At 42.2% G+C, this 27,644-nt stretch overlaps 2 protein-coding genes across 2 annotated transcripts; one reads left to right on the top strand and one right to left on the bottom strand.

Annotated features, from left to right (window-relative positions):
• Positions 1 to 2,824: 2,824 nt before the first annotated feature.
• On the top strand, positions 2,825 to 6,620 carry LOC308133253 (transmembrane protein 138-like). Its single transcript, XM_080500554.1, has 4 exons — positions 2,825 to 2,906; positions 3,700 to 3,871; positions 4,833 to 4,908; positions 6,273 to 6,620. Exons 2-4 carry the CDS (start codon positions 3,746 to 3,748, stop codon positions 6,383 to 6,385), a joined length of 315 nt encoding a protein of 104 aa, XP_080356680.1. The 5' UTR covers positions 2,825 to 2,906; positions 3,700 to 3,745; the 3' UTR covers positions 6,386 to 6,620.
• Positions 6,528 to 26,249, bottom strand: cfap70 (cilia and flagella associated protein 70; the record flags this gene model as incomplete). Its single annotated transcript, XM_080498266.1, has 25 exons — positions 6,528 to 6,536; positions 8,145 to 8,246; positions 8,341 to 8,430; positions 8,557 to 8,718; positions 12,318 to 12,470; positions 12,599 to 12,735; positions 14,276 to 14,452; positions 14,553 to 14,668; positions 15,795 to 15,928; positions 16,758 to 16,889; positions 16,971 to 17,102; positions 17,739 to 17,909; positions 18,023 to 18,083; positions 18,269 to 18,360; positions 19,157 to 19,330; positions 19,419 to 19,556; positions 20,643 to 20,715; positions 20,836 to 20,930; positions 21,419 to 21,601; positions 21,692 to 21,883; positions 22,734 to 22,814; positions 22,964 to 23,031; positions 23,126 to 23,221; positions 25,131 to 25,317; positions 26,124 to 26,249. 25 exons carry the CDS (start codon positions 26,247 to 26,249, stop codon positions 6,528 to 6,530), a joined length of 3,081 nt encoding a protein of 1,026 aa, XP_080354392.1.
• Positions 26,250 to 27,644: the final 1,395 nt, after the last annotated feature.

The raw sequence follows: 27,644 nt of genomic DNA, 5'->3' as shown, positions 1-27,644 counted from the left end.
GCCATATAGGTCTCCTGTACTGCTTCTTTATTTCCACATATATAGAGCCCATATCTCACTTTGGCAACTGTCATACATTATCAAGGCAATAGAACTAACTAAAAAACAAAATTATGTAAGAACAACATATAGGTGCATATATGCACACATGTACACGTGCATATATGTACCTATATAGGTACCTGTATGCACGTATATGTGTATACATGTATGTACATATATGTGCATATATGTACATGTAATATAGGAAAATGGCCAATTTTATATATGTCACATCTATTAAAAACCTATATTAGAACATATATATTCTTTACGTGTGGGCAATCAAATGACACGATAGACATTGCAAAAGTCAGTGAAATGTCAAAAACAAAACAAAACATAAAATCGCTCCAAACTGCTGCGTTCTGCAGCCTTTTGCATGCATGTTTTGACAAACTCGCCCTGACAGCGTGGCTCTGAGGCGAAGGCTGGTCTGACAGCGAGGAGGTAGGGTCAGTCTGTCTTGTCCACTACTCTTCAGGAAACTGAGCTAAAGAGTCGACTGCTTTCATCGCATATTCTACAATTTGCTTGGTGGTCTGGTGGAGCCGGACTGGAGCCTCCTGCGTGCCGGTTCCGGTCCAGGGGCCTGATGTTTGACACCCCATGTCTCCTATGAAACTGTTTGAATATCTTCAACAATTAAAAAAAAAGAAAAAAAACACCTAAAAAGATGAATTTTCAAGATATGAAGCAGGAAGAAGAAGAAGGAAAGAGCACAGATCCATGGTGCAGTAGCACGTGATCAACACCAGGGGGCAGTAGGTTCTTTTCTGGCTTCCAATCCGGTCGCTTTCCTCAAGAGCATTACCGTAATATTGAATAGAAATGTGACTGGAAAAGCACGTGTGCGCGCGCGCGCGCACACAGAAGCTACAACCTTCACCTGCTGTCCTTTCAGGTAAATGTCAGCCTGCGGTGGGAAAGAAGGAGCCGACTCTAATGAACGCAAAGAAAAAAGATCCTGCAATTCACTTTGGCATTTCAGCTTTGTGTGTGTGTGTGTGTGTGTGTGTGTGTGTGTGTGTGTGTGTGTGTGTGTGTGTGTGTGTGTGTGTGTGTGTGTGTGTGTGTGTGTGTGTGTGTGTGTGTGTGTGTGTGGCCTTTATGCAAGGCTACAGCAGTGAAGAGCATGACAATAGAGGGTGATTAAACAGAAATCAGGCAGTAAAGTAAATTAGCAGCTCGAAAACCTCCCGCCTGTCTATTAGAGACTCGCAGGGATAAAAGCTCGTTAGTGGGACAGACACAAGCTGTCAATCTGCTGTGGCTCAGTGTCTGTTGGTGCTGAGCACATGCACCGTCACCTGAGAGCCGCACACCTTCAGCGACAGGTCGGTGCTTTTTCACGTCACACTGTGTGGTTTGCTTGTAGGGTTAAACCGTAAAGAATGGAATACATGTAGGAATGTTTCTGTGTCGAGAAACAAGCAGGTTTCTAAGATTAGGTGCTAAGAACTACGAGCTAGGACTGCAATGACAATGGTTTGTTTTTTTTAAATAATGAATAGAATGTTTTCACGTCGAAGGTGTATTTAAAGAAGATACGCTTCACCGCCAACAAGATATCTCTCTTTGTTTGTAAACTGGTCGTCTTAATCCTGACAGAAGAATAACCCGGGGCTGGAGTGTGACGGCTCTGGACAATTGACCGTCTCTCGGTGTTAAGCTCCCTCACACCTGCCAGGGCCGGCCGGGCTATAAATACTGGGGCATAAGAGGATCCTGGTGTCCCACCGCACAACATGGTGGACGAGTCGGACCAAGACTCACTGTGGTCAATCAAAACACTCAGTCGAGGAGGAAGATTCTGTCTTTTCTTCGTCCATGCACTTTGAGGAGGAAAGTTTAAAATGCAGAGGACATGACTCTAGAAACTTTCACAATGGCAGTGCATTGTTATCGGGGAGACTGTCAAAATAAAAGTACCGAGTCGCAGGAGAATCTGGACCGGGAGTCCTGAGGAAAACATTCTTTGCTTTGTCCGTCTTTCATTGTAAATCTTTAATTGTCCCCCTTTTATTGACCGTCTACTCATGCACATGCTGAAGAACTATTTTACTGGATGGATGGATGGATGGATGGATGGATGGAATATCAACTACGGAAGCGTATTGCATTCACATGAAAAGAATAAAAATCAACTGTTTTTCTGAGTTAATGACATAATTATCTCAGAATTATGAGATGGGTGGGGGAAGAGGGGGGCGATTATCTTTTTTCGAGCCGGGGTTTTAGAACGTCCCCACTCTGGGACCCGTGTTCAAAAAAACCTGTTTTCACACTTCTAAAACCGCCTCATGTGGACGACAGGCCAGAAACATCTGGTTTAGGAGAACCGATGTTCTGGTGTGGACGGACCCTGAGTCTGTCTTTCTCTCTCTCTGCAGACGTTCCGCAGGGTTCCCTCGTATGCTGACGACTCACTCTCCTCCCGACTCGACGTGTGCTCCTCCACCACAGACCGTCGTCCCTCGTTCCTCCACGCCGGCGCGACGTCTTCTCGCCAGTCTCACTCCTGAACCGGACCTCCTCACGCTGCGTCGACCCGACGTTCCCCGGAATCCTCCCGTCGGATGGGGGAACATGTGACGGCGTCGCCGAGACCCCGGAACCGTCGGCGCCGCTCCATTGCGGGTTCCGGTGTAGCGTGCGTGTGTGTGTGAGCGTTGCACTGCAGCCTTGGATCCTCAGAGGAGCCTCAGTCCGCCCGGGCGCCCGGCCTTCGGGCCGGAGACGCTGCAGACCAGCAACTACTCCCTGGTGCTGCTGATCCAGCTCAGCCTGCTGTCCTTCGACCTCTTCGTCAACTCCTTCAGCGAGCTGCTGAGGACGGAGCCGGCCGTCCAGCTCATCCTCTTCATGTGAGACCACTTCCTCCCACCGCGTCCCCGACACACCGCTGTCATCCCAGATTCACGCTTAGACGATTCACACTTAGACGATTCACACTTAGGCGACAGTTTTTTTTCCCAGATAGACGATTCCCACTTAGAAGACACTGTTTTTTTTTTTTACCAGACAGACGGTTCCCAGACTGATGATTCCCACTTAGATGAAAGTGGGTTTTTTCCCCAGATAGACGATTCCCAGATAGATGATTCCCACTCAGATGAAAGTGGGTTTTTTCCCAGATAGATGATTCCCACTTAGATGAAAGTGTTTTTTTCCCCAGATAGATGATTCCCACTTAGATCAAAGTGGGTTTTTTCCCAGATAGATGATTCCCACTTAGATGAAAGTGGGTTTTTTCCCAGATAGGTGATTCCCACTGAGACTACACTTTTTCCCCCAGATAGACGATTCCCACTTCGACGACATTGTTTTTTTTCCCAGATAGAAGATTCCCACTTGGAATCGTGTCACTGGGGAAAAAAAACACTGCCCTCTCAGACAGATGATTCCCACTTAGAGAACAGTGTTTTTTCCCCCAGATAGACGATCCCCATTTAGACGACTTAGTTTAAAATCATGGGAATCGTCTATCTGGGAATCGTCTCCCGGCTGGAGGGAGAAACCCCTCAGCTAAAAGTATCCAGTTACCTACGTGACTCGTTCGAGCAGCTGCAGAACGACGAGAGTGATCGTCACACAAAGGCTGCGTCTCTTTTGTCCCCTGACTCGTTTTGTCCTCCCGTCTTGTGTTTTCTTCCACAGCATCCAGGACATTTCCACCCTGTTCAACCTGATCATCATCCTGTTGATGCTGTTCAACACCTACGTGTTCCAGGTTGGCTTGGTGGCCATTCTGCTGGAGCGCTTCAGATCCCTGCTCATGCTCTCTGCCCTCTACCTGACCTTCAGTATCGTCCTGCACTCCTGGCTCATGGTGCGTACCTGCACACGCTGCAGACGCACGCCGTGTTGGTCTGCGCCTCTTTATTCTTTAGCATCGAAACATCAATTTGCATTTAAATTGCATTTTATTCTGCATTGAAAGACAGCTGAAGAGACAAAGGGGGAGAAATGTTCTCTTTCAAGGAGAAAATAAGGTTGAAAAGTCACTGATTAACTAACTGACATTATCATGTCAAAATAAAACTACCAAGTTGGATTGTTAATACGGCGACTGTCAAAATAAAACCACCAAGTTGGATTGTTAATACTGTAACTCTCATAATAAAACCACCAAGTTGGATTGTTAATATGGCGACTGTCAAAATAAAACCACCAAGTTGGATAGTTAATACAGTGACTGTCAAAATAAAACTACTAATTTGGATTGTTGATACAGTGACTGTCAAAATAAAACTACTAAGTTGGATTGTTGATACAGTGACTGTCAAAATAAAACCACCAAGTTGGATTGTTAATATGGCGACTGTCAAAATAAAACCACCAAGTTGGATTGTTAATATGGCAACTGTCAAAATAAAACCACCAAGTTGGATAGTTAATACAGTGACTGCTAAAATAAAACCACCAAGTTGGATTGTTAATATGGCGACTGTCAAAATAAAACCACCAAGTTGGATTGTTAATATGGCGACTGTCAAAATAAAACCACCAAGTTGGATAGTTAATACAGTGACTGTCAAAATAAAACTACTAAGTTGGATTGTTGATACAGTGACTGCCAAAATAAAACCACCAAGTTGGATTGTTAATATGGCGACTGTCAAAATAAAACCACCATGTCGGATTGTTTATACAGTGACTGTCAAAATAAAACTACTAAGTTGGATTGTTGAAAACTGCAGTTAATTTCTTGTTTACAAGCCATGAAATGAGAAACGCAGGTCAGACAGGAAGCCACGGAATAAAAGCCTGTTTCCACATTTTCTTTCCAGAATCTTCGCTGGCTGAACACCAACAGATTTATTTGGACGGACGGTCTCCAGACGCTGTTTGTGCTCCAAAGATCTGGTAACATGCTGAGTTACTTCCTTTACTTTTGGACAGAATGTTGTTTATATAAGTCATATTCTGGATCTGCATGTGGAAACCGGAGAAACCGGACAAAAAGTCACGAGGAAAATAAATCTCCTGCTTGTCTTCAGCTTGTTTTCTTCAACTCGGCCTCAAACTTTCACGCAGATTCTGAAACTAACTTTATGTACCTGAGTTGTGGATTTCTGTCTGTGGGGGTTTTGCACCCCCCAGTGGACAAATTAGGAACAGCAGCTCATTTTATGATGAAAACTGCTTTGTAATGTTCATATTCTGTAAAGTCACGGTGGTTTGAAGTGTCCAGGATGCGGCGGCACGTCATCCCGGTGTGAATCCAATGTAAACTCATAAGTTGATTTATTTATTTATGTTTAATATTGTTTTTATCTGCTTGGTGACGTCTGTCAGTGTGAGAACTGCTCTGTTTAAGTTGCGTCTTTGTTTTGTCTGCGTTTGAAGCTCAGTGACTCAGCGGGTCTGAATCATCCCTTTCATTACGACACAGTAAATAAACCCTGCCATGCTGACTTCTTCTCCCATAATCCTCTCTGGCTTAGACGCTGCCGGGAAAATCTCTTTAGAAAACGAAGATTCACCTGAAATCTCTCAATACTTCCAAGGATTTTAAAACGTAACCAGCCGTCTTGAATTATCCTTTAAAAAAAAAAAAAAAAAAAAAGTTGCAAGTAAAAAAAATTTCTTCAGTTTTTCAAGTGAAAACACTTTTTTTTTTAAAGTTTTTGTTTGAAAAAGATTCAAGTTTACACAACAACATTTTCATCTTCACATGTGTGAGCAGATGTTGTTTATAGCGTTTTGTTCTCTGCATGTGTGCAAAGTTTCATTACAAGAACTAACAACACCGCCACCTCGTGGCCTGGCATGGTAACTACATCGTTTTCAGTGTTTCTGTCATTTCCATGTAAACGGACATCGTCGCAAAAATTTTCTGAAATGAAAAACGTATGCGTTTTCACAGAGTCTGAAATATTGGTTTTATGCCTTTATCACATTTGTTGCTCTCTCCAGAACTTTTGTTTTAATAAACTGCCTTTGAATGAAAGAAGAAAATGCCTTAAATGATATTTAAATAGTAAAGTTGTTGTTTTTCTTATTGCAGATTTAAATCAGAATGTTCTGCATGAGGGATTTTTTTTTTTAATCCAGTGATATATAATATAATATAATATAATATCATGGTGTCAAATATATTGCTTCTTAGTTTCATATTGGAACAATTAAAGGGATTTCTAGATGTTTGCTGCCCATATTTGCAGATTTGAGGTACTAAAAACTCAGCTTTTTTTGTGTTTAAATCAGACTTATTTTCTCTTCAACAGCTTCAGTGTTGTACTACTACTTCTACAAGCGGACAGCGGAATACCTGGGCGACCCTCGGCTGTACGAGGACTCGCCATGGCTGCGGGAAATCTTTGATCGGAGTCGACATTGATCAGGAGGACGTCGGGCGACGCTGTGACAGAATGCCCATACATATATATATACCATACGTTACAACCACAGAGCTGAAACACTGGCCTCTTTAATTCAACGACCAGGAAAATATATTTTCAACACACTTCCTGTCATAACCATCATTTGCACTTCGGTGACGTTTCGTTCCGAATGTTTTCACACGAGCGAAACATTTCCTTTCACCTCAGGAGGAACTGTGCCAAAATCTGAGAGGCCAGACATTCTTCTTTTCATACTCTAGCATGAAAAGCAGGATAAAAATGTTTCTATCCTGCTTTTCATATTCAAACATGAAAAGCAGGATAGAAATGTTTCTATCCTGCTTTTCATTCTCAAACATGAAAAGCAGGATAGAAATGTTTCTATCTCTTGTTTCCACTCACCACATGCCCTTTGAATCACTTTGTTGTTGCTGAATCTTTATTTTTAACAAATATATTGCAGTTATTTTATATTAAGATGTGATGCTTGGAAATTTGTATTTGTTATTGTTGATGTTTAACCTTCATTGCCCATTTAGTACAAATTCAGCACTCTGACAATAAACATGTTTAAAACTCTGGCTTGGGAATGTGTGTGTGTTCTAAAGCTAAGTGTGTGTGTTCTAAATGTGTGTGTGTTCTAAAGCTGAGTTTGTTCATTCTAAAGCTGAGTGTGTGTGTTCTAAAAGTTTGTGTGTGTGTTCTAAAGCTGAGTGTGTGTGTTCTAAAGGTGTGTGTGTTCTAAAGGTGAGTGTGTGTGTTGAAGCAGGACTGCAGGTGACTGAGGCGGAGCTTCTCCTCCACTTCCTTCATCTCGTTGAGGAGTGACTCCTGCAGGCTGGACTGGAGGAAACACGTGATACACAGTGTAAATAAACATCGGTTTTCATTTGTCATTGGCCTTACACACTCAAATGTCCAAAAACACTTAGATAAAGTACAACAACTAAAACAGGCAGGAAAAAAAATAAGAAAAAAAGAAAAGGGGAAGGACAGGACAGGGAAAAAGGGGAACAATAATGAAAAAATTAAACAAAAAAGGAAAGGGGACAAAATGAAGAAAAATATGAAAAAAGGAAATAAATGTTCAGGATAGGTGAAACATCTCTAACCATTATGAAACACGGAGCGGCTGTTAACAGCTAAAGAGGCCAAAATACCCCAGATGTATAAAATGGCTAAAGCAGAAAATTCCATGAAAAAAAATATTTAGAAAAATGGTCACAACCTGTAAAAATCTACAAGTTTTTTTTCTGTATTCCAGATAATTAGCTTGTTCTGTGGCTCGTGACAAATCATGAATAAAGGTTTCAGACCTCTGGTCAAAGTAATGAGATTAAAAATAAAATCAACAATCTGTCAGAATTCTCTCAGATTTACAGATTTCACAACACGATGACTGATCGTGAGCTGATTACACAACAGATCAACACATGGAAGCTCCTCACCCTTTTTGCATAAGTAGAAAACTGCTCTGCTTCCTGGTTTCTGCCCGACTGGAACAAAAGTACGAAAGCAAAGTTGAAATGGATAATAATCTTTTTTTTCTGAGATGAGCTGGAGTCAGAACCGACAGGGAATGAAAATGATGCATATTTTACAAGTAATACTACATTCAAACTGATAACGGACACTTTTTCAACTATAAAATGTGAATGAGTCAGTGAGACGTGTGTGAGAGGTGTGTGAGATGTGTGTGAGATGTGTGTGAGAGGTGTGTGAGAGGTGTGGGGAGGCCGTGGAGACGTCACTCACCTTGAGGCACAGCAGAGACAGGTAAGCCCACACCTCTGCGTTGTGGGGGTCCAAACGGTTGGCCTCCGTCAACGCTTCCTCAGCCGCACTCAGCTCCTCCAGCTACACACACACACACACACACACTCTTATTAGGGTCTTATTATGTGTTTAAGCGTCAGACTCCATCATGAAGGAAGTGGAGGTTGAATTCTACCCGGTAACAGGCCGTGCCCAGGCCCAGCCAGGTGCGGCAGGAAGGCGACTGCTCACAAGCCTGCAGGTAGACCCGCTTGGCTTCTTCAAACTGACACAATGGAAGAGCTACCGTGAATTTCGTTATTCACAAAACTGCGATTTTAGACTTTTTTCTGAAGCGGGAAGTCGGACGGCCAATCAGTGGCCGGTCAGAGTCGTGAGTGAACCGCCGGACCTTCTGCTGCAGGAGGTAGACGGATCCCAGGCGGAGGAGGACGACGTGGGAGTCTGACGGCTGCTGCAGCACCTTCAGGCTCCACTCGTAGCTCTTCTGGGCGGCGGCCAGCGCCCCCTGCAGGTAGTGGCAGTGGCCGTCCAGAGCCCACGCCTCAGCGTCCTGCCGGAGAGGCGACACGTCACGGACATCACAAGCTATTTCAGGATCAACCACTCACTCAGGAACTTAGAAGTAGCAGTAGTATTAGTAGTATTATTAATGGTAGTAACAGCAGTAGTATTAGTGGTATTATTAGTGGTAGTAACAGCAGTAGTGTTAGTGGTAACAGCAGTAGTATTAGTGGTATTATTAGTGGTAGTAACAGCAGTAGTATTAGTGGTATTATTAGTGGTAGTAACAGCAGTAGTGTTAGTGGTAACAGCAGTAGTGTTAGTGGTATTATTAGTGGTAGTAACAGCAGTAGTATTAGTAGTATTATTAGTGGTAGTAACAGCAGTAGTGTTAGTGGTAACAGCACTAGTATTAGTGGTATTATTAGTGGTAGTAACAGCACTAGTATTAGTGGTATTATTAGTGGTAGCAACAGCAGTAGTGTTAGTGGTATTATTAGTGGTAACAGCACTAGTATTAGTGGTATTATTAGTGGTAGTAACAGCAGTAGTATTAGTGGTAACAGCAGTAGTATTAGTGGTATTATTAGTGGTAGTAACAGCAGTAGTATTAGTGGTATTATTAGTGGTAGTAACCGCAGTAGTATTAGTGGTATTATTAGTGGTAGTAACAGCACTAGTATTAGTGGTATTATTAGTGGTAGTAACAGCAGTAGTATTAGTGGTATTATTAGTGGTAGTAACAGCAGTAGTGTTAGTGGTATTATTAGTGGTAGTAACAGCAGTAGTGTTAGTGGTATTATTAGTGGTAGTAACAGCAGTAGTATTAGTGGTATTATTAGTGGTAGTAACCGCAGTAGTATTAGTGGTATTATTAGTGGTAGTAACAGCACTAGTATTAGTGGTATTATTAGTGGTAGTAACAGCAGTAGTGTTAGTGGTATTATTAGTGGTAGTAACAGCAGTAGTATTAGTGGTATTATTAGTGGTAGTAACAGCAGTAGTATTAGTGGTAACAGCAGTAGTATTAGTGGTATTATTAGTGGTAGTAACAGCAGTAGTATTAGTGGTATTATTAGTGGTAGTAACCGCAGTAGTATTAGTGGTATTATTAGTGGTAGTAACAGCACTAGTATTAGTGGTATTATTAGTGGTAGTAACAGCAGTAGTGTTAGTGGTATTATTAATGGTAGTAACAGCAGTAGTATTAGTGGTATTATTAGTGGTAGTAACAGTAGTAGTGTTAGTGGTAACAGCAGTAGTATTAGTGGTATTATTAGTGGTAGTAACAGCAGTAGTGTTAGTGGTAACAGCAGTAGTATTAGTGGTATTATTAGTGGTAGTAACAGCAGTAGTATTAGTGGTATTATTAGTGGTAGTAACAGCAGTAGTGTTAGTGGTAGCAGCAGTGGTATTAGTGGTATTATTAGTGGTAGTAACAGCAGTAGTGTTAGTGGTAACAGCAGTAGTATTAGTGGTATTATTAGTGGTAGTAACAGCAGTAGTGTTAGTGGTATTATTAGTGGTAGTAACAGCAGTAGTGTTAGTGGTAACAGCGGTAGTATTAGTGGTATTATTAGTGGTAGTAACAGCAGTAGTGTTAGTGGTATTATTAGTGGTAGTAACAGCAGTAGTATTAGTGGTATTATTAGTGGTAGTAACAGCAGTAGTGTTAGTGGTATTATTAGTGGTAGTAACAGCAGTAGTATTAGTGGTATTATTAGTGGTAGTAACAGTAGTAGTATTAGTGGTAACAGCAGTAGTATTAGTGGTATTATTAGTGGTAGTAACAGCAGTAGTATTAGTGGTAACAGCAGTAGTATTAGTGGTATTATTAGTGATAGTAACAGCAGTAGTGTTAGTGGTATTATTAGTGGTAGTAACAGCAGTAGTATTAGTAGTATTATTAGTGGTAGTAACAGCAGTAGTATTAGTGGTATTATTAGTGGTAGTAACAGCAGTAGTATTAGTGGTATTATTAGTGGTAGTAACAGCAGTAGTATTAGTGGTATTATTAGTGGTAGTAACAGCAGTAGTATTAGTAGTATTATTAGTGGTAGTAACAGCAGTAGTATTAGTAGTATTATTAGTGGTAGTAACAGCAGTAGTATTAGTGGTATTATTAGTGGTAGTAACAGCAGTAGTATTAGTGGTAACAGCAGTAGTATTAGTGGTATTATTAGTGGTAGTAACAGCAGTAGTATTAGTGGTAACAGCAGTAGTATTAGTGGTATTATTAGTGATAGTAACAGCAGTAGTGTTAGTGGTATTATTAGTGGTAGTAACAGCAGTAGTATTAGTAGTATTATTAGTGGTAGTAACAGCAGTAGTATTAGTGGTATTATTAGTGGTAGTAACAGCAGTAGTATTAGTGGTATTATTAGTGGTAGTAACAGCAGTAGTATTAGTGGTATTATTAGTGGTAGTAACAGCAGTAGTATTAGTGGTATTATTAGTGGTAGTAACAGCAGTAGTATTAGTAGTATTATTAGTAGTAACAGCAGTAGTATTAGTGGTATTATTAGTGGTAGTAACAGCAGTAGTGTTAGTGGTATTATTAGTGGTAGTAACAGCAGTAGTATTAGTGGTATTATTAGTGGTAGAAACAGCAGTAGTATTAGTAGTATTATTAGTGGTAGTAACAGCAGTAGTATTAGTGGCATTATTAGTGGTAGTAACAGCAGTAGTATTAGTAGTATTATTAGTGGTAGGAACAGCAGTAGTATTAGTAGTATTATTAGTGGTAGTAACAGCAGTAGTATTAGTGGTATTATTAGTGGTAGTAACAGCAGTAGTATTAGTGGTAACAGCAGTAGTATTAGTGGTATTATTAGTGGTAGTAACAGCAGTAGTATTAGTGGTATTATTAGTGGTAGTAACAGCAGTAGTGGTATTATTAGTGGTAGTAACAGCAGTAGTGGTATTATTAGTGGTAGTAACAGCAGTAGTGGTATTATTAGTGGTAACAGCATTAGTATTAGTGGTAACAGCAGTAGTATTAGTGGTATTATTAGTGGTAGTAACAGCAGTAGTATTAGTGGTATTATTAGTAGTAGTAACAGAAGTAGTATTAGTGGTATTATTAGTGGTAGTAACAGCAGTAGTATTAGTGGTATTATTAGTGGTAGTAACAGCAGTAGTGTTAGTGGTAACAGCAGTAGTATTAGTGGTATTATTAGTGGTAGTAACAGCAGTAGTATTAGTGGTATTATTAGTGGTAGTAACAGCAGTAGTGGTATTATTAGTGGTAGTAACAGCAGTAGTGGTATTATTAGTGGTAGTAACAGCAGTAGTGGTATTATTAGTGGTAACAGCATTAGTATTAGTGGTAACAGCAGTAGTATTAGTGGTATTATTAGTGGTAGTAACAGCAGTAGTATTAGTGGTATTATTAGTGGTAGTAACAGAAGTAGTATTAGTGGTATTATTAGTGGTAGTAACAGCAGTAGTATTAGTGGTATTATTAGTGGTAGTAACAGCAGTAGTGTTAGTGGTAACAGCAGTAGTATTAGTGGTATTATTAGTGGTAGTAACAGCAGGACAGTAGTATCGGTGCTGCAGATTTAACAGCTGGAGTCCCAGAAGGCAGAATTTGAGGGTTCGGTACAAGAAAAGCTTCGGCCTCTGCTTGCAGCAGCCTGGCAGCACCTGGGAGGAGAGCTGCAGCGCCTCCCGGAGGCTGGCCGCGGCACTGCGGTAGTCGTTGTTCAGCAGCTGCAGCTGTGCCAGGTGGACGAGGTAGGAGGCGCCGCGGCCGCCCTCCGGACTCAGCAGCTCCTGGGACAGAGCGTGCTCGGCCATCTGGAGGCGAACAGACAAACAAACCATGAGTGGAGGGATTCGTGACTCCATTTTGAAAGAAACAAACTCTGCCTTCAAACCCTATTAGTAAGAGCTGAAGCCTCTCCGGGCAGCCTGGGAGTTCTTACCTGCAGGGCGTTGTTCTGCAGCAGGAAGTCGACCGTCGGCCTGTAAATGTTGGAGGGGCGTTCAGGGGGAGCCGGCGGGGCGTCGACGCTCGGTGTCCGAGAATCTCTGTGAGCCTCCAAGTCCCGATCGACGGATTCTGGATGTGAGGGAAGTGATGAAAAGTTCAAACTGCTCAGTTCGTTAATTTCTAACGGGACGTACTGCAGAGGGTGTACAGCCCGCGGTTAAAATCATATTAACGTTTCACAAGTCATAGTAGAAGTGAGATATATTTTCAATTTTGCTGTGAACACATATGTCACCCAGAGTGAAAAAAATTGAGAATAAAGTCAAACTAAATCACTCAAACTAGAGCTACACTCGGTAGAGCGCAGACCTTCGCCAACGCCACCGTGGTCACCATGGTCACCGTGGTCACCATGGAAACCAAAGGACTACTGAGTTATATGATCCACCACACCACTTCTTCCATCATCTGTCCCGGTCACTTCTTCTTATCACTGATGTTCACATATTTCACCATTTCTGTGTGACCCCCCCCGACCTTTGACCTCCAACTGATAACCAGAGTAATGACATCACTGCATCATGATGCATATCAGAGGGTAGGGAACTGAAAACTGGACATTTTTCAGTTGGTTTGAAGTCAGTCAGATTAAAACTGAGTGTCTAAAATATGTTTTTCACCTTTTTGTGACTGAGAACTCGACCTTTGACCTCCATCGCTCTCAAAATCAACTCAATCAGTCCTCAGATGATGACAAATCTTCCCCGAAAGTGTCTTGCAATTCAAGTCAATACTGCATGTGTCTACACACATACCAATTAATACACGCACACAAAAACACAACATTCGCCCCAAACATTCGTTGGCGAAGGGAATTAAGAAAATAGAGAATAGAGGCAAGAAAAAGAGTCCAACAAGAAATAAAAATAGAAGTCAGAAACCTAAAATATGTAATACATCCTGCGATGCTGCACTTCGAATGAAAAGACAAGTCAAACTATTGGACTATTAAAGACTTTGAATTCGAAAAATAAACAAGATGGTAAATTACTGCGGATTATGGTGTTGGCTGGTAAAAAGGCCATAACCAAGATCTGGTGCCTACTGTTGATGAATGGATGGATGTAATGTTAAACATTTATAATATGGAACAATTGACTGCGTCTCTTAGACTGGAAGTTGACAAATTCAAGGATAACTGGAAAGGATGGCTACAATATATTCAGCAACAGACCTGACTGTGTGTCGGACCTACTGTAATGTATGTCTGCTTTTGTGGACTATTTTTGTCTGAGTGATGCATGTCTGAGGACGCTAATCCTTTCTACAGAGGCCGGGTAGAGATATATATATATATATATATATATATAAAGTATTTCTTAATTTTTACCCCTGGTTCTGAGCGACAACTGTTTCTTGTATTTTTGTATTATTTATATTTGTCTTTTTCTTGTCTGTTTATTTTTCCTTTGTTTTGTGTGACTGTTCCCTTTTATTACAAGTATGGATATTATAAAGGACATTGAGTTTGGGAGAAATGTGCTTGTATTGTGAAGGATTGACTGTCGTACATTTTGGAAAACACAATAAAATACTAAGAAAAAGAAAAAAAAAGAAAAGACAAGTCAAGCGTGTCCATTATTTCTCTCCTCCTGCTGCTGGACTTCACCTGTGGGCGTCTCGGCGTCTTCCTCTTCCTCCTCCTCCTCCTCCTCCTCCTCAGGTCGATCACCCTGCTCCACTCTGGGCTCCGGCTCCTGAGCCTCTCCGGCCCTCAGCGCCCGGCCGGCCTCCAGAAAGGCCCTCTCCCTGAGGATGGCTTGGTTTTGGCAGTTATGGAGCAAACCTGGGCGGCGGAACACAGAAACGCTGAGCTGGAATCCCTCCCGGACGAGCAGGACGGAGACGTTTCAGAGTAAACGGGCAGTGATCCAGGTCGTCCTCACCCAGCAGGGTCCAGGCCACCACGCTGGGGGGGTGCAGGGCGGCGGCCCGCTCCAGGAAGAGCCGGGCCTCGTCGTAACGCTCTGACGTCACCGCCAGCACCGCACACATCATCAGGCTGGGGACAGGAGGACAGACACAGTGAGGGACGGCAGAGGACACTTCTCTCTGGCGGCGTGGCGTGCAAGTGCATTTAGCACTCAATAAATATATTCTCTGAACTTCCAATTAAACAAGTAATAGATAATGAATACAGGGTTTTTTTTCAATATTAACTGAGTTTGAAGGTTAAAAGAAGGAGGGTCAGGATTAGAATTCATCTTCTTTTATTCTGAGTTTAAAATCAATATCAAGTCCACAGTGATGGAACCAGATAACCAAAGATAAGTCGCCACATTAAGAGTGAATAATCCCAGCAGAACAACATAACCAGACAGCATCACATATTAAATCCCATTCCTTTTCCATAAATATATATAATCTTCTAAAGTTTCCACTTATTTAATATTCAATTCATTTAAACATGTTAGAACTATCATAATAAGACAAATTATCTGATTATTGCTTGAAAGCCATGAAAAGATTCTGTATGCAAGTGGAAATGGTGAGAATTTTCCTTAAAAAGAAAATTAGAAATAAATCAGTCAACACTTAATGTGACGTTTTTTATAAAAATGGTGGATGGATCTTATTGTGTTTGGTTAAATTCTCTCCAATCGAATGAAGGTCATCTTTTTCATCCACGTTTTACTGCTGGCAGCAATATAATATAATATAATATAATATAATATAATATAATAATGTTCACCTTGAGCTTGAACTTATGTGATAAGTCACTTCACTATAAAGATGAATAAATGTGTGGCCATTAAAGACAATTCCTAGATTTTGTTCTTCTGATCTCAATAGGAACTCACTCACTCTATTCTTGAGTTCCAGTAACACGTCACTAAATGTTTCATACCTTTAAAGACGTGATACTATAATAATAAAAAAGCAGCTGTAAAGCTCATGGTGAACTGAAGTTGCAGTTTAATACAAACTTCATGTTAGTCATGTGCTGTAAAATGAAAATTACTTAAATGTGAACTTTGTGAGGACTTTTGTTGTTGTTGTTGCACTAAAATTCAACGTTCTAGTTCTCCATGGATTATAATGCTATTATTTGCCGGTCTATAGATCAAACATGGAGACGCGTTTCACAGATAACTGATGCTGGCAGCATGTGGAGGAGAGCTTCTCACCTGGGTCGGTGAGTTTGCTGGACGGAAACGGCCTCATGGAAACACTCGCCTGCCTTCTCGTAGTCTCCAGTCAGCATGTGGAGGCCCCCCCAGTCAAACTGGTGAGAAGGGTCGCCGGGGTCCCTCACCACTAACTGCAAGTTATACATGTTACAGGGTTCAGTTACCGGTTGGTTTGTTCTGACTATCAGTGAAGTCGCGGTTTTGGACGATGGGAGGGAATTGGAATACCACAGAGAGATCATGTGAACCCTTCTACACATGAACGGAATGAGATCAGGGATCAATGGGCCGATCCAAGAAGTGGTGATAAAAACAAACAAACAAACAAAAAAACAACATACGTTCTGTCTTAGGACCTTTGCCCGTTCTACACCTACACGCTTCCTGTGGAGATTATCTAGAAACTCTATTAACTTCTATTGTTACCCAGATGACACTCAAATCGTTTTATCTATGAATCCAGATGATAATGAGCAACAGTTTTTTTTCTTTTTCTTGCTTTCTTTTCTCAAGACAAAAAGAAAAAAAAAAGATGTTTTTCAAACGGCTCCCGAGGTGGAACTTTTTGAAAATGCCCCGACTCCGTCAACGTGTAAACACAACTTTGTGGAAACGCTCGGGTTCCGTCATGACAATAATCCAGCTGTCAATGTCAGCATGTGTGTGTGTGTGTGTGTGTGTGTGTGTGTGTGTGTGTGTGTGTGTGTGTGTGTGTGTGTGTGTGTGGCTTCAGTAGAAAAACAACCAACAGCACCCACTAGTGGCCAAACACGAAATCTACATTGATTTTCCCGTGTAAATGGACACCATTTTCAAAGCGTTGAAACAAAAACGATGCATTTTCACCTGAGACGTTGTCATGGCAACGGGGCCCAAGAAACCATAGAAGACAAAAAAACAAGTTTATGCTTCTGATTCACAGCTGATCCATGAGAATGTTCACGTTGTTTCTCGCCGTACCTCTTTGTAATACTCCGCAGCCTGACGGTGATTCCCAGTGAGCTGCGCCTCGCGAGCAAAATGTCTGAGCTGAGACGAATCCAGCTGGAGTCCAGTCTGGGATTCTTCATCGTCATCGTCATCGGAATAAATCTGTCCAGATGAGGAAAAAAAGAAAATGAACGGGCCACCTGCACAAAAGACCACCGGGATGGGCGTGGTTCTCTGTCTGACCTTGTCCAGAGCGACGTGCATCTCGTCCACCAGGAGGACGTAGAGGCTGCCGGCCGAGGCCTTGAGCTCCTGGGTGTCGGTGAACGTCCCGGTCCACTGCATCTTATCACGACCAACTCTGACCACCGCACGCTGAGCAACACACACATCGGCTCTGATTGGACAGCGCAAACACAGCTACCACAACCACTCATTAAAAACCCTGGAATAAATAAATGTTCTTTTTTACTTAACATTATGCTTCGTGTCGTTTACCAAATCACCACGTTAACACCATGTCATCATGACATCATGTCACGGTGACACAGTGACACGGTCATGGTAACAAGGTGCGGGAAATTTAAAAAGTTTTTGTACTTCTTCCCACTCCTTTTTCGAACAATGTGCTGTGCTTTGTTTTGAATCGGCTCTGTTTTTTGTTTACTTTTTCTTTCTTTTGTATGTACAAATAGTTACATATTTTTTATACATGTTCGAAAAAAATTTTATTCAAAAAAGATCATTCAAAAACAAAATTAATTCAAAAAAAATTTAATCCTTCAAAAAAAATTGTAAAAAAATTAATTGAAAATTTGTCATCAAAAAAGTATTGTATAAAAAAATCCCCAAAAATTCATAAAAAAAAATCCTTCAAAAAAAAACATTTCATTGCACCAATTCATTCATTCATACATCCAGGATGCACTACAGGACAACATTAAGACGTCGGCTCAACGATAAAACACACAAAAAGGTACAAATACTTCAAAGTCCATGTCTTAATCTGACCTTCAGCCGCTCCTTGAAGGTGAAGTACCTCCCGGACACGTTGAGCGCCTCCTTCAGCTGAATCGTCTTCTCTCCGCTGCAGTCCTCTGAACTCCGTCCAAACAATTCCTCATATTGTTCTGAAATGTCTGCCACTGCCTTGCTCACCTGTCTGTGGAACTCCAGAACCGCCTGCAGGGGACGAGTTAGCGACCAAGCAACTTTTTAGCTTTTTTGTTTATTTTTGTCGTCAGCGCCTCTCTCTTAGTGACTGTACAGTTTTATTTATTTTTAATTTTTTTTACCTTCTCTGCCTTGTTTGGACCTGCTGGCATTAGAGGCCTGGGAGGGATCAGAGCTTTCAACCTGCAAAAGAAAAAGAAAAAAAAAGACTTTCCTCCCACTCATGCTCTGCGGTAAGAAACCCACCAATGACTCTGAGTACAAGTTTGTTCATAGCAGCTAATTAATAAGTGAGGTGACGTTTCCTGGTCATAACCTAATAAAATGTAAATAAGCAGAGCATGTAAAGGATCTCTGTAACCTCATACCTCCTTGCCAGCTCCTCTGGAGACGTCTGCAGCACCAGCGGTTTCTCCAAGGAAATCTCAATGATGACGTAGGTCCTGGCTTCCAGGTAGATCTGTCATGCAGACGATTAGACTGGATTAGGTGAGACTACATATATATTCACTAACGCTGTACATGTTGTGGGCTCACGTTTGCCTCGGCATTAACTTGCCGCTCGGTTTCAGTCACGTCTTCAGTCGTGTTCTCAGCAATCGCCGACTTTTTCTGAATGGCAGTTTGCTGCAATGATTTAAAAAACAAAAACCATATTGCATTGTAATCCAACACTCAGAACAGAACATTGTAATAATAAAAACATTATTTAAAATGTGTTTTTCATCTCTATTGATAGTGTTGAATCACTTTATTGTCAGTAGCATCGTCAGCCTTTTCCCTTTTGGACTCAATACACCCTCTTGTGGTGGAAACTCGTATTGCAAGGCTAATTACGCTGGTTGTTGTGTTGTCTCATTCATCTGATTCTAAATTATGTCGATTTTAGGGACTTAAATGAACACATTTAATTATCATTAGGGTTTTTTCATACTCCAACATAGAACATTTTCAACAATGTCAATGATGGAGGATGGATAGCTGTAAATCTAGATATCGCCAAAGCAATTCAAGTCGTTCGTGTTGTCTCAATGGTAAATACGTTTCTGCAAACATAGACCCTCCAGCTGGAGTTTGGTTCAGAATGTGGTTAATTATGATCAATTAAATACAAACTATTGATTTCAGAGACGTTGCAACACAAAACAAACAAACAACCTTTTAAGCAACGACTCTAAGAAAACAGTCATTATCTGGTGTTGCTTTCAAAGCGAAACTTTATGGTCTTGACAAACGGGGGGGGGGGCGCTTGTGACCTTCTTGGCCGGCTGGCTGGAGTCCCGTGCCGCCGGGTTGCCTGCGTCCGAGTTCCTCCGAGGTTTTGTCCTGTGAAAGCCGAGAGCTGAGGCGGTGCGCGCTCCACCTGCTCCACCCGCTCCGGCTGCCGCTGCCGCCGCCTGCTCCTTTAACACACTGACACTGCGCCTGGTCTGGGGGGAGAACGTCAACGACAGACTCAAACCACCGGAACCAGGCGAATAGATCGACACGGATCCATGATGCAGGTACGTGTGTGACCTTGCGAAGCACGTCGGACTGGGAGAACGGCTGGATGCAGAACGCGCCTCTGACGCGTTGGACTCCAGGATACAGCAGCCGGCCCAGGTCCACCAGAGCCACTCCGTGGAGGGGGATCTCCGGGTCCTCGTCACCCGGCTGCACAAACAACACCACAATGGTTTAGTCCTGTACGAGACTCACGGGACAAATGTGTTCACTCAATCTAAACCAGTGTTTTTCATCCTTTTTTGAGTCAAGGCACACTTTTTTCCTTGGAAAAATCTGGAGGCACACCACCACCCGAAAATGTTAAAATGTGAAACTCTGTAGCCTCTATTAACAATATAAAGTCATTCTCATAAAATTTTTATCAACAGGAATCAAGTAAATACAGAAAAAAAGTATTTCCCAATTTCTTTTTTAAATAGTGCCTCCCTCAGTGTGAAACCTGGACCTGATGGATGAAGAGCTGAGATCCTGGTTCACGTTCTTCCTTTTCAAAAACTTCTCCATCACTGTCACTGACACAGTACTTTGATACAAGATGGTAGCAGGAGGTGGAGATTAACCACACTGACGTCTGTCAGTTTCGATTTCACCGGCAAAGTTCTGTGCTGCCATCTATTGGCAAAGAGTATTTATACATGATTACTCTGCAACACACTGCTCTCACAGCTGACAACGGCTGTGAGAGCAAATGATTTTTAGAAAAAAATGTGAAATTGGATAATTTCCCACGGCACACCTGACTAGATCTCGCGGAAACACCAGTGTGCCGCGGCACAGTGGTTGAAAAACACTGATCTAAGGAACCTTTCCTGGGAATAATTCAGACAAACTCCACCGGAGTATTCTAATACAGGGTCAGGGGCGTCAAACACATTTCAGACATACGGTCCAATTTCATCCTGAGTGGGAGGGACCGGTGAAATAGTGCCTTTAAATTTAAACTTTAAAGTTTTTCTCGGTGGTGGCGCAGAGTTTATGTGATGAAAATGTCGAAAGAGAAAACAATGCAGCCAAATTTAATGGAAATTTCTGGTGTAAAATACAGTGAAATATGAAAAAAAAAAATCTTCCATAGCTGTTGCATTATGGGTGTTTTTACAAACGTGGCTTTGAGGCTATTGTGATATCTTTAAAGGCAGCATTGCTCATCGCATCTCGGGTCTCAGCAGGCGAGACGTTTGCTTTACGTGACATTTGAGAGTTAAAAAACAGAACAAACTGGAGACTACAGACCTTGGCCAGAGGAGTCGGTGAAGTCGTGACCTCCAGCGGCCACAGTCTGCATTCTGTGATCCTCTGCTTCAGCCTGAACATGAAGTCACATCGGTTCAGTATCTCGTTCTGTATGAGAGAACTTGCTATCGCTCTCGTTCACGAACAGTTCATCAAATCGCCACCGGGGGGAGCTGGTCTGTTTGGTGCTTACCTGGAGACTCCGCCTGCGTCCAGAAAGCAGCAGAACTCCGTGTCCCAGATCAGTCTGCTCTTCAAGGTCTCGGCCTCCATGCGGAATGCCCGATCCTGTGGGAACCTTCACAACTTCAGGATTAAATCCACTATTTCACTGTTCATTTCTGTAATTCTCTGCAGCAATAACTGTCGACGTAAGATGAAGGAGTGCTCCTTCAGAATGACGGACAGCTGATGAAAACAAAATACTGTTGGTTGCGGGTGAGAAGCCAAACACAAGAGATCGTTGTAAAGAAGTGGAAATGGATCGTATGTAAGGCAAAAGAGAAGAGTACAAGCAATGTAATAATCTGTCGACATGAAACTTTATCCAAAGTGGATTTCTTTCTTTAGTTTGTACATGAAAATGTGTTTTCTAATCATTAAATATTTAACGATTATAAAATCACCTGAAGCATTTATGTACAGTAATGAAACACAAACAGTCTTGTTTCCATCTGCTGTTTCCTGTCAAGTGTCCTGCTGGCTTGTGTTTCTGTATTCTGAGGTGAGACGGTTGGAACGCCTTCAAACTAAAAGACCAAAGAACGTAGAGTGACCTCGGGGCCGGTGAGCTCTCCGTCCTCCTGGTCGACGGGCTCCTGCTGGAGGACGGCTCCGGGCAGGAAGCGGTTCTCCGGGACGAGCGTGGCCTGATGGGGCCTCCTCTTCCGCCGGCGCTGCTCCTCCCTCCTCCCCCCCGCCTGCAGCTCGGCGCCACAGAACGTCAGCACCTGATCTGCCTTGGGAGGCGGAGGGGACGGCGTGCACGGCTTTTAATCTCACTTCGGCTTCCTGCTCGGGAAGTGGGAGCTTCACCTTCTCCCTGTTACCTGCGCGGTGAGCGGGACCTCCAGGGCGGCGGTGCACGGGTGAGGCGTGGAGGCGGAGTTGGGCGGCAGCGTCCAGCACTCGGGGACGGAGTACGCGGCCTCCAGCGTCACCCTCAGGATGGTGGAGTTTGAGCAATCGGCCTCAGACAGCAGGGGACGGGACGCTGTGACGCTCACGTCCAGAGTCCACGGCTGGAGGGCGGCACGGGGAAAAGTATTGAAAGTTAAAAAAAAACAAAAACAATTTGATCAATTTATAGTTTAATGTTCTATTCCAGGGGTGTCAAACATGCAGCCCGGGGGCCAGAAGTGGCCCGCCAGAGAATCTAATCCGGCCCGCCATGTGATTTTTTTTTTTTTAAGTATAAAAATGAAAACTGACAGAGGCTGATCTAAAAACACTAGATTGGCAAAAATGACATTCAAAACCGCCCTTGGTCAGAATTTGACTCCAGTGTTTTTCAACCTTTTTGAGCCAAGGCACACTTTTTTCTTTGGAAAAATCTGGAGGCACACCACCACCCGAAAATGTTTACATTTTAAACTCTGTAGCCTCTATTAACAATATAAAGTCATTCTCATCAATGTTTTAGCAACGGGAATCAAATAAATACAGAAAAAAAGTATTTCCCGATTTCTTTTTTTTAATAGTGCCTCCCTCAGTGTGAAACCTGGACCTGATGGATGAAGAGCTGAGATCCTGGTTCACATTCTTCCTTTTCAAAAACTTCTCCATCACTGTCACTGACACAGTACTTTGATACAAGATGGTAGCAGGAGGTGGAGATTAACCACACTGATGTCTGTCACTTTACATTTCAACGGCAAAGTTCTGTGCTGCCATCTAGTGGCGAAGAGTATTTATACACGATTACTCTGCAACACACTGCTCTCACAGCTGACAGTGGCTCTGAGAGCAAATGTTTTTTTGGAAAAAAATGCGAAATCGGATAATTTCCCACGACACACCTGACTAGATCTCGCGGAAACACCAGTGTGCCGCGGCACAGTGATTGAAAAACACTGTTCTAGACGACATTACCTTCCTCCACCCGCTTGAAAGGAGCTGACTCTCCACCTGCTTCTGCCGGGCCGTCACAGCTTTCTCCAGACTGCTGCTGCTCTGCAGGATTTTCACATAAGAAACTTTTTTTCTAATTTATTTGATCAAATAATTCTGGGATAATTATGTCATTAATCCAGAAAAACAGTGCTGATTTTTATTTTTTCAATATGCTTCCATAATATATGTAGGAAATCCAGAGGAGCCACCTTCCTCCCCTCTGCCGGCAGGCCGCTGGCTGGCTGGACGGTGACGGTGGTTGAGAAGCTGCACTGGCCTGAGGACAAAGAGGGAAATGGTTTCTACGTCACGTCCTGCCGCCACAGAGAGCTGGGCGGCGGTTGGTCACGACCAGCAGGTGGAGGAACGACCTTGAAGCAGAGGCAGGAGGTCGACCACAGCCTGACCCAATGCCGTCGTCTTCGGCTCCCGTTTCTTCTCCTCCGCCGGGCTCTTCATCACCGTCACTGATCACAACATTACACAGGAGAGACGGATCAATACTCCTTATCCTCTTCTGACTGGATGGTTTAGAACAGGGGCATCAAACTCATTTCAGTTGAGGGGCCACATCCACCTGATCTGACCTCTGGAGGCCCAACAAGTCAAACAGAACATATTAAACTGCAGATATGGACAAATGTCAAAGTCTTTCCTTCTTTTGATCCTTTTGCAAGAATTTACCAGTCTATTCTGAAATTTACATATTAAAGTTAACCAGATATTATTATATTTGCAAAAAAAAAAACCTCTGTCACCTGTATCTGGATATTTAATTTTTATTCAGGATTAAAACAATTTGTCATCATCTGGAAAATGTTTTGGAGTTTACGTGTCTAAAGTATCACTTCACATAAATTGGACACCTTTATTGTGAAAGGTGTTGCGTCATGTGACCTCCACAGATTGCATTAATTAATTCTGACCAAGGGCGGTTTTGAATGTCATTTTTGCCAATCCAGTGTTTTTAGATCAGCCTCTGTCAGTTTTCAGATTTATACAAAAAAAAAAAAAAAACCCAAAAAATCATATGGCGGCCGGATTAGAGCCTCTGGCGGGCCGCTTCTGGCCCCTGGGCCGCATGTTTGACACCCCTGGTTTAGTATATGTTAGAATATTAGTACATAAAGTTACCATGTTCATGCGTAATTTCAGTCTTATTTCTTCTGTTCTTATTTGGCAGCTGTTTACTGTTCTTGACTAATCATGTGTTGTGAGCCTTGGTAGGAGCACTCTGACCGAGACTGATAAAACAGGAACACTGCGTCTTCCCCGAAGCCGCCACCTCGGTGGTGATCTACGCGTAGAGGGTGCCCTGAGATTGTGCTTATTTCTGATAACTGCCAAGCGCAACAACTTGTCTATCTCTATGATGCATATCCTGTAAACCCTCCCATCTTTTAATCGAAATGAAAAGCAAGGAGAACGGCAGAAAGCTCAGAACGGTTCGGAGCGGTGGTTTGAGCACACTCTGCCCGTTTCTCCTCGCGAGCAAAACAAACTTACCCTTGTTGTCTTGTTCTTTCTTGCAGATTTAATAAATGTCTAAAGCCTGAACCTGACAGTACATTAACCCCATACCGTTATGAGTGAACGCTGTTGCAAGGTCAAATGTATTTGTGTCTGTTCCACTGGGTTGAATAAAGTGTAGAAGCTGGATGGATGAGCATGTGCATAGAATATCCATCAGAGGGAATAACCTTCCACGACTGGATGAATGTTATTTTTGTGAAAGCTCCACAGCCATACTTCACCTACGTCAGAGGTGTCAAACATGTGGCCCGGGGTCCAGAAGCGGCCCGCCAGAGGATCTAATCCGGCCGCCATGTGATTTTTTTTTTTTGAAATATAAATCTGAAAACTGAGAGAGGCTGATCTAAAGATTGGCAAAAATGACATTCAAAACCATCCTTGGTCAGAATTTGACCCTCAACATTAATGCATCTGTGGAGGTCACATGACGCAACGCCTTTCACAATAAAACAACGAGTCCAACTTATGTGAAATGATACTTTAGACACGTAAACTCAAAACAATTTCCAGATGATGACAAATTGTTTTAATCCTGAATACGATATCCAGATACAGATAACTGAGGGTTTGTTTTTTGCAAATACAAGAATGTCTGATTTCCTTTAATATGTATATTTCAGAATGGACTGGTAAATTCTTGCAAAAGGATCAAAAGAAGGAAAGGCTTTGACATTTGTCCATATCTGCAGTTTAATATGTTCTGTTTGACTTGTTGGGCCTCCAGAGGTCAGATCAGGTTGATGTGGCCCCTCAACTAAAATCAGTTTGACGCCCCTGACCTCCGTGGTCCAACGTGTGACTATAAAAGCCGCCGTCAGACGTTTCCAGAGAGTTTCCGCTCACCTGTGATCGGTTTCTGGGCAAAAGCGCTGAGGGCCCGAGCGTCACACGGGGTCTTCAGAGTGCAGGTGAAGTCGTAGACGACATCCTGCCCCTCGGGCTCCACTCGCTTCTTTTCAGACTCGCCCAGCACCGACTCGTCGAACGCGACCTGCACGGAGCTCAGCCAGCCGTCGGCCTTCTTCCCGGGCTGCCGGCGGAGGAAAAGAGCAAGGATGTTAACGCTAAACCCCAAAACTGGACTCCGAAAGCAAGGAGTCTGTGGCCCCGACCCAGACTGTAACCAGTCCTAACGTGTTCCAAGTGTGTTCATGTCCATGTGTGTGTGAGTGAAAGCCATGAGGAAGACATTCAGGACGACTTCGGAAACAACAGTTGAACTGGAGTACGTTTTGGAGGCCGTTCTTTTTCATTTTAATTCTATAAAAGGTGAAGAAAAAAAATACTTTTACCAAAGTTCTTGTTACACAAATGACCAAACTTCTACTTGAATAAAGAATGTGAGAGCTTTTTGGATGGATGGATGGATGGATGGATGGATGGCGGGGAATTCAAGATTCCTGCAGATCATGTGATAGTAAAAGCAATAATACACAGTTATAATCGTGACCAAGAAAACACTAAAACAATTCAAGACAAGGAATTTTTGATGATATGAACCCAAATATATCATATTTACAATCAATTAAATATGTTGGTACGTTTAAAACACACTAGCATCTGATCCGTTATGACGTTTATTCAATAAAAACATCTATACATTTGATTTCTCACAGAGTTTCGGGATTCTAACAGTTTTGTTTTTCACATCACATACGCCACGACCTTAATTTGTATTATTATAATAATTATAAGTACGAATAGAAAATATAACCTGAATAGAGAAAATACATATTCTTGTCAGTGTTTGGAAGGCATGTGGAAATGTACCAAATATAATGTCCAGCCTCAGATTTCCTAATTTGCCTCTTCAGTCGTTGAACCTCCGTCACTCACGTTTACGTTGACGCTCGACGAACTCTGCATGTTGTTTCCCCGCAATATGGAGACTGTGATCAAAGCGCTTGTTTCTGCAGCGCCCTCTATGGGCGGTACCGCGCTGCGGTCAGGGAGCGCCGCCATTTCTCTCTCGGCACCGGATGTCACGTGATCTGTACACAGGAAGTATGTCTTTGTTTTTTTAAACTCGTATTTTTTATTTATATTTTGTTAATTTATGTGAAACACAGCAAACAAGTAAACACACAGTCCTTAATATACAAAAGTAAGATTTCTTTGTGTGCCGCAACATCTATACAGGAAGTCACGTGGTTTCCATAGCTTCGTGCAGCTGGCAGATATTAAAACTTTGTGCTATATAGGTACATAACCAGTCAATTCACTCACTTTTACCAACTTCGTATTGTCTGTAAAACGTTTCCTACAACTCTGCACAAGAACATTCCTCTCTCATCAAGCAAATCAATCACAAAATATATACCCTTCTCATACCATTTTCCCTTGAATATTGATTTTCAATTTATTGTTAACACCCTGTTCTTCCACAGAATTGCTCCTTTGGAATTAGTAATAACATCAGGTCTGTATTTTTGACAGAGTCTAACTTTTCCAAATACACAGATTGGGAGCATGATACACAAGTATACACTCAGAGATGTTTTTTTCCAGCAATATCCACGTGGTACTCACCACACAACTCACGATGCAACACAAAATACTTTCAAATAAACCAATAGAGCGACAGAGGAACAATGACCACCAGCAGCGGAACGAGAGACACAGAACGACAACAAGTAACCATGGCAACGGCCAAACAGTCACCGGATTTCCCACAATCCCCTGCGCCACCCGACATTCCGTGATTTTGTCACTTTTTTTTTTTTTTTTTGCAAAAAAGCGATCGATGTTTTATTACTGTAAGCTCCGCAGTCACGAGATAATTAAAAAAAAAAACGCTCTCATGAACAGGAAGTGATAAGTTCAAAGGTTAATGCTTCCTCTGGCTGATTGGTTGAATCAGATCACACGTTTGGTTAAAAAAAACAACCCAAAAAAACAATTCATACATACATATTTTATTGGTGTATTCATTAATTAACCAGACAAGAAATTATAATATTCACACATCGAAAAAACAAACCTCTTAAAAAAAAAGTGCATATATTTTTTACATTTTTTTATTTAACCTATATTTAACCAAGAAAGTCCCGTTGAGATTAAACACCTCTTTTTCAAGGGAGTTCTGAAAAAGATATATATTTCTTGGGGGTGCTGAGGGGGTCCTCTGGCCATCTCAGGGGGAGCTACAACACACCATTGTTGGGATATGTATACTACTATTATGGGTCATATTTTCTCAGGAAGTTTTTTTTTTTTAACTAAGGACACTAATTGTTGAAGTTTTGATAGTGAAATTCTGATGGTATTCATCCTCTTCAGCCCAGATGTTTTCTCAGACTGACTCTGATATAAATACAGATGAATTGAACTGAATTAACTTCCAATTGATGAACGATT

Source organism: Blennius ocellaris (assembly GCF_963422515.1).
Source record: "Blennius ocellaris genome assembly, chromosome: 1".
Classification (NCBI taxonomy): domain Eukaryota; kingdom Metazoa; phylum Chordata; class Actinopteri; order Blenniiformes; family Blenniidae; genus Blennius; species Blennius ocellaris.
This window is presented reverse-complemented; position numbering and strand designations above follow the sequence as displayed.

Bases quoted from the DNA above. Each gene is read 5' to 3' on its own strand.
- LOC308133253 (XM_080500554.1), top strand. From the start codon at position 3,746: ATGCTGTTCAACACCTACGTGTTCCAGGTTGGCTTGGTGGCCATTCTG. The intron at 3,872-4,832 runs GTGCGTACCTGC...TTTTCTTTCCAG, and splicing joins TCCTGCACTCCTGGCTCATG to AATCTTCGCTGGCTGAACAC. The intron at 4,909-6,272 runs GTAACATGCTGA...TCTCTTCAACAG, and splicing joins GTTTGTGCTCCAAAGATCTG to CTTCAGTGTTGTACTACTAC.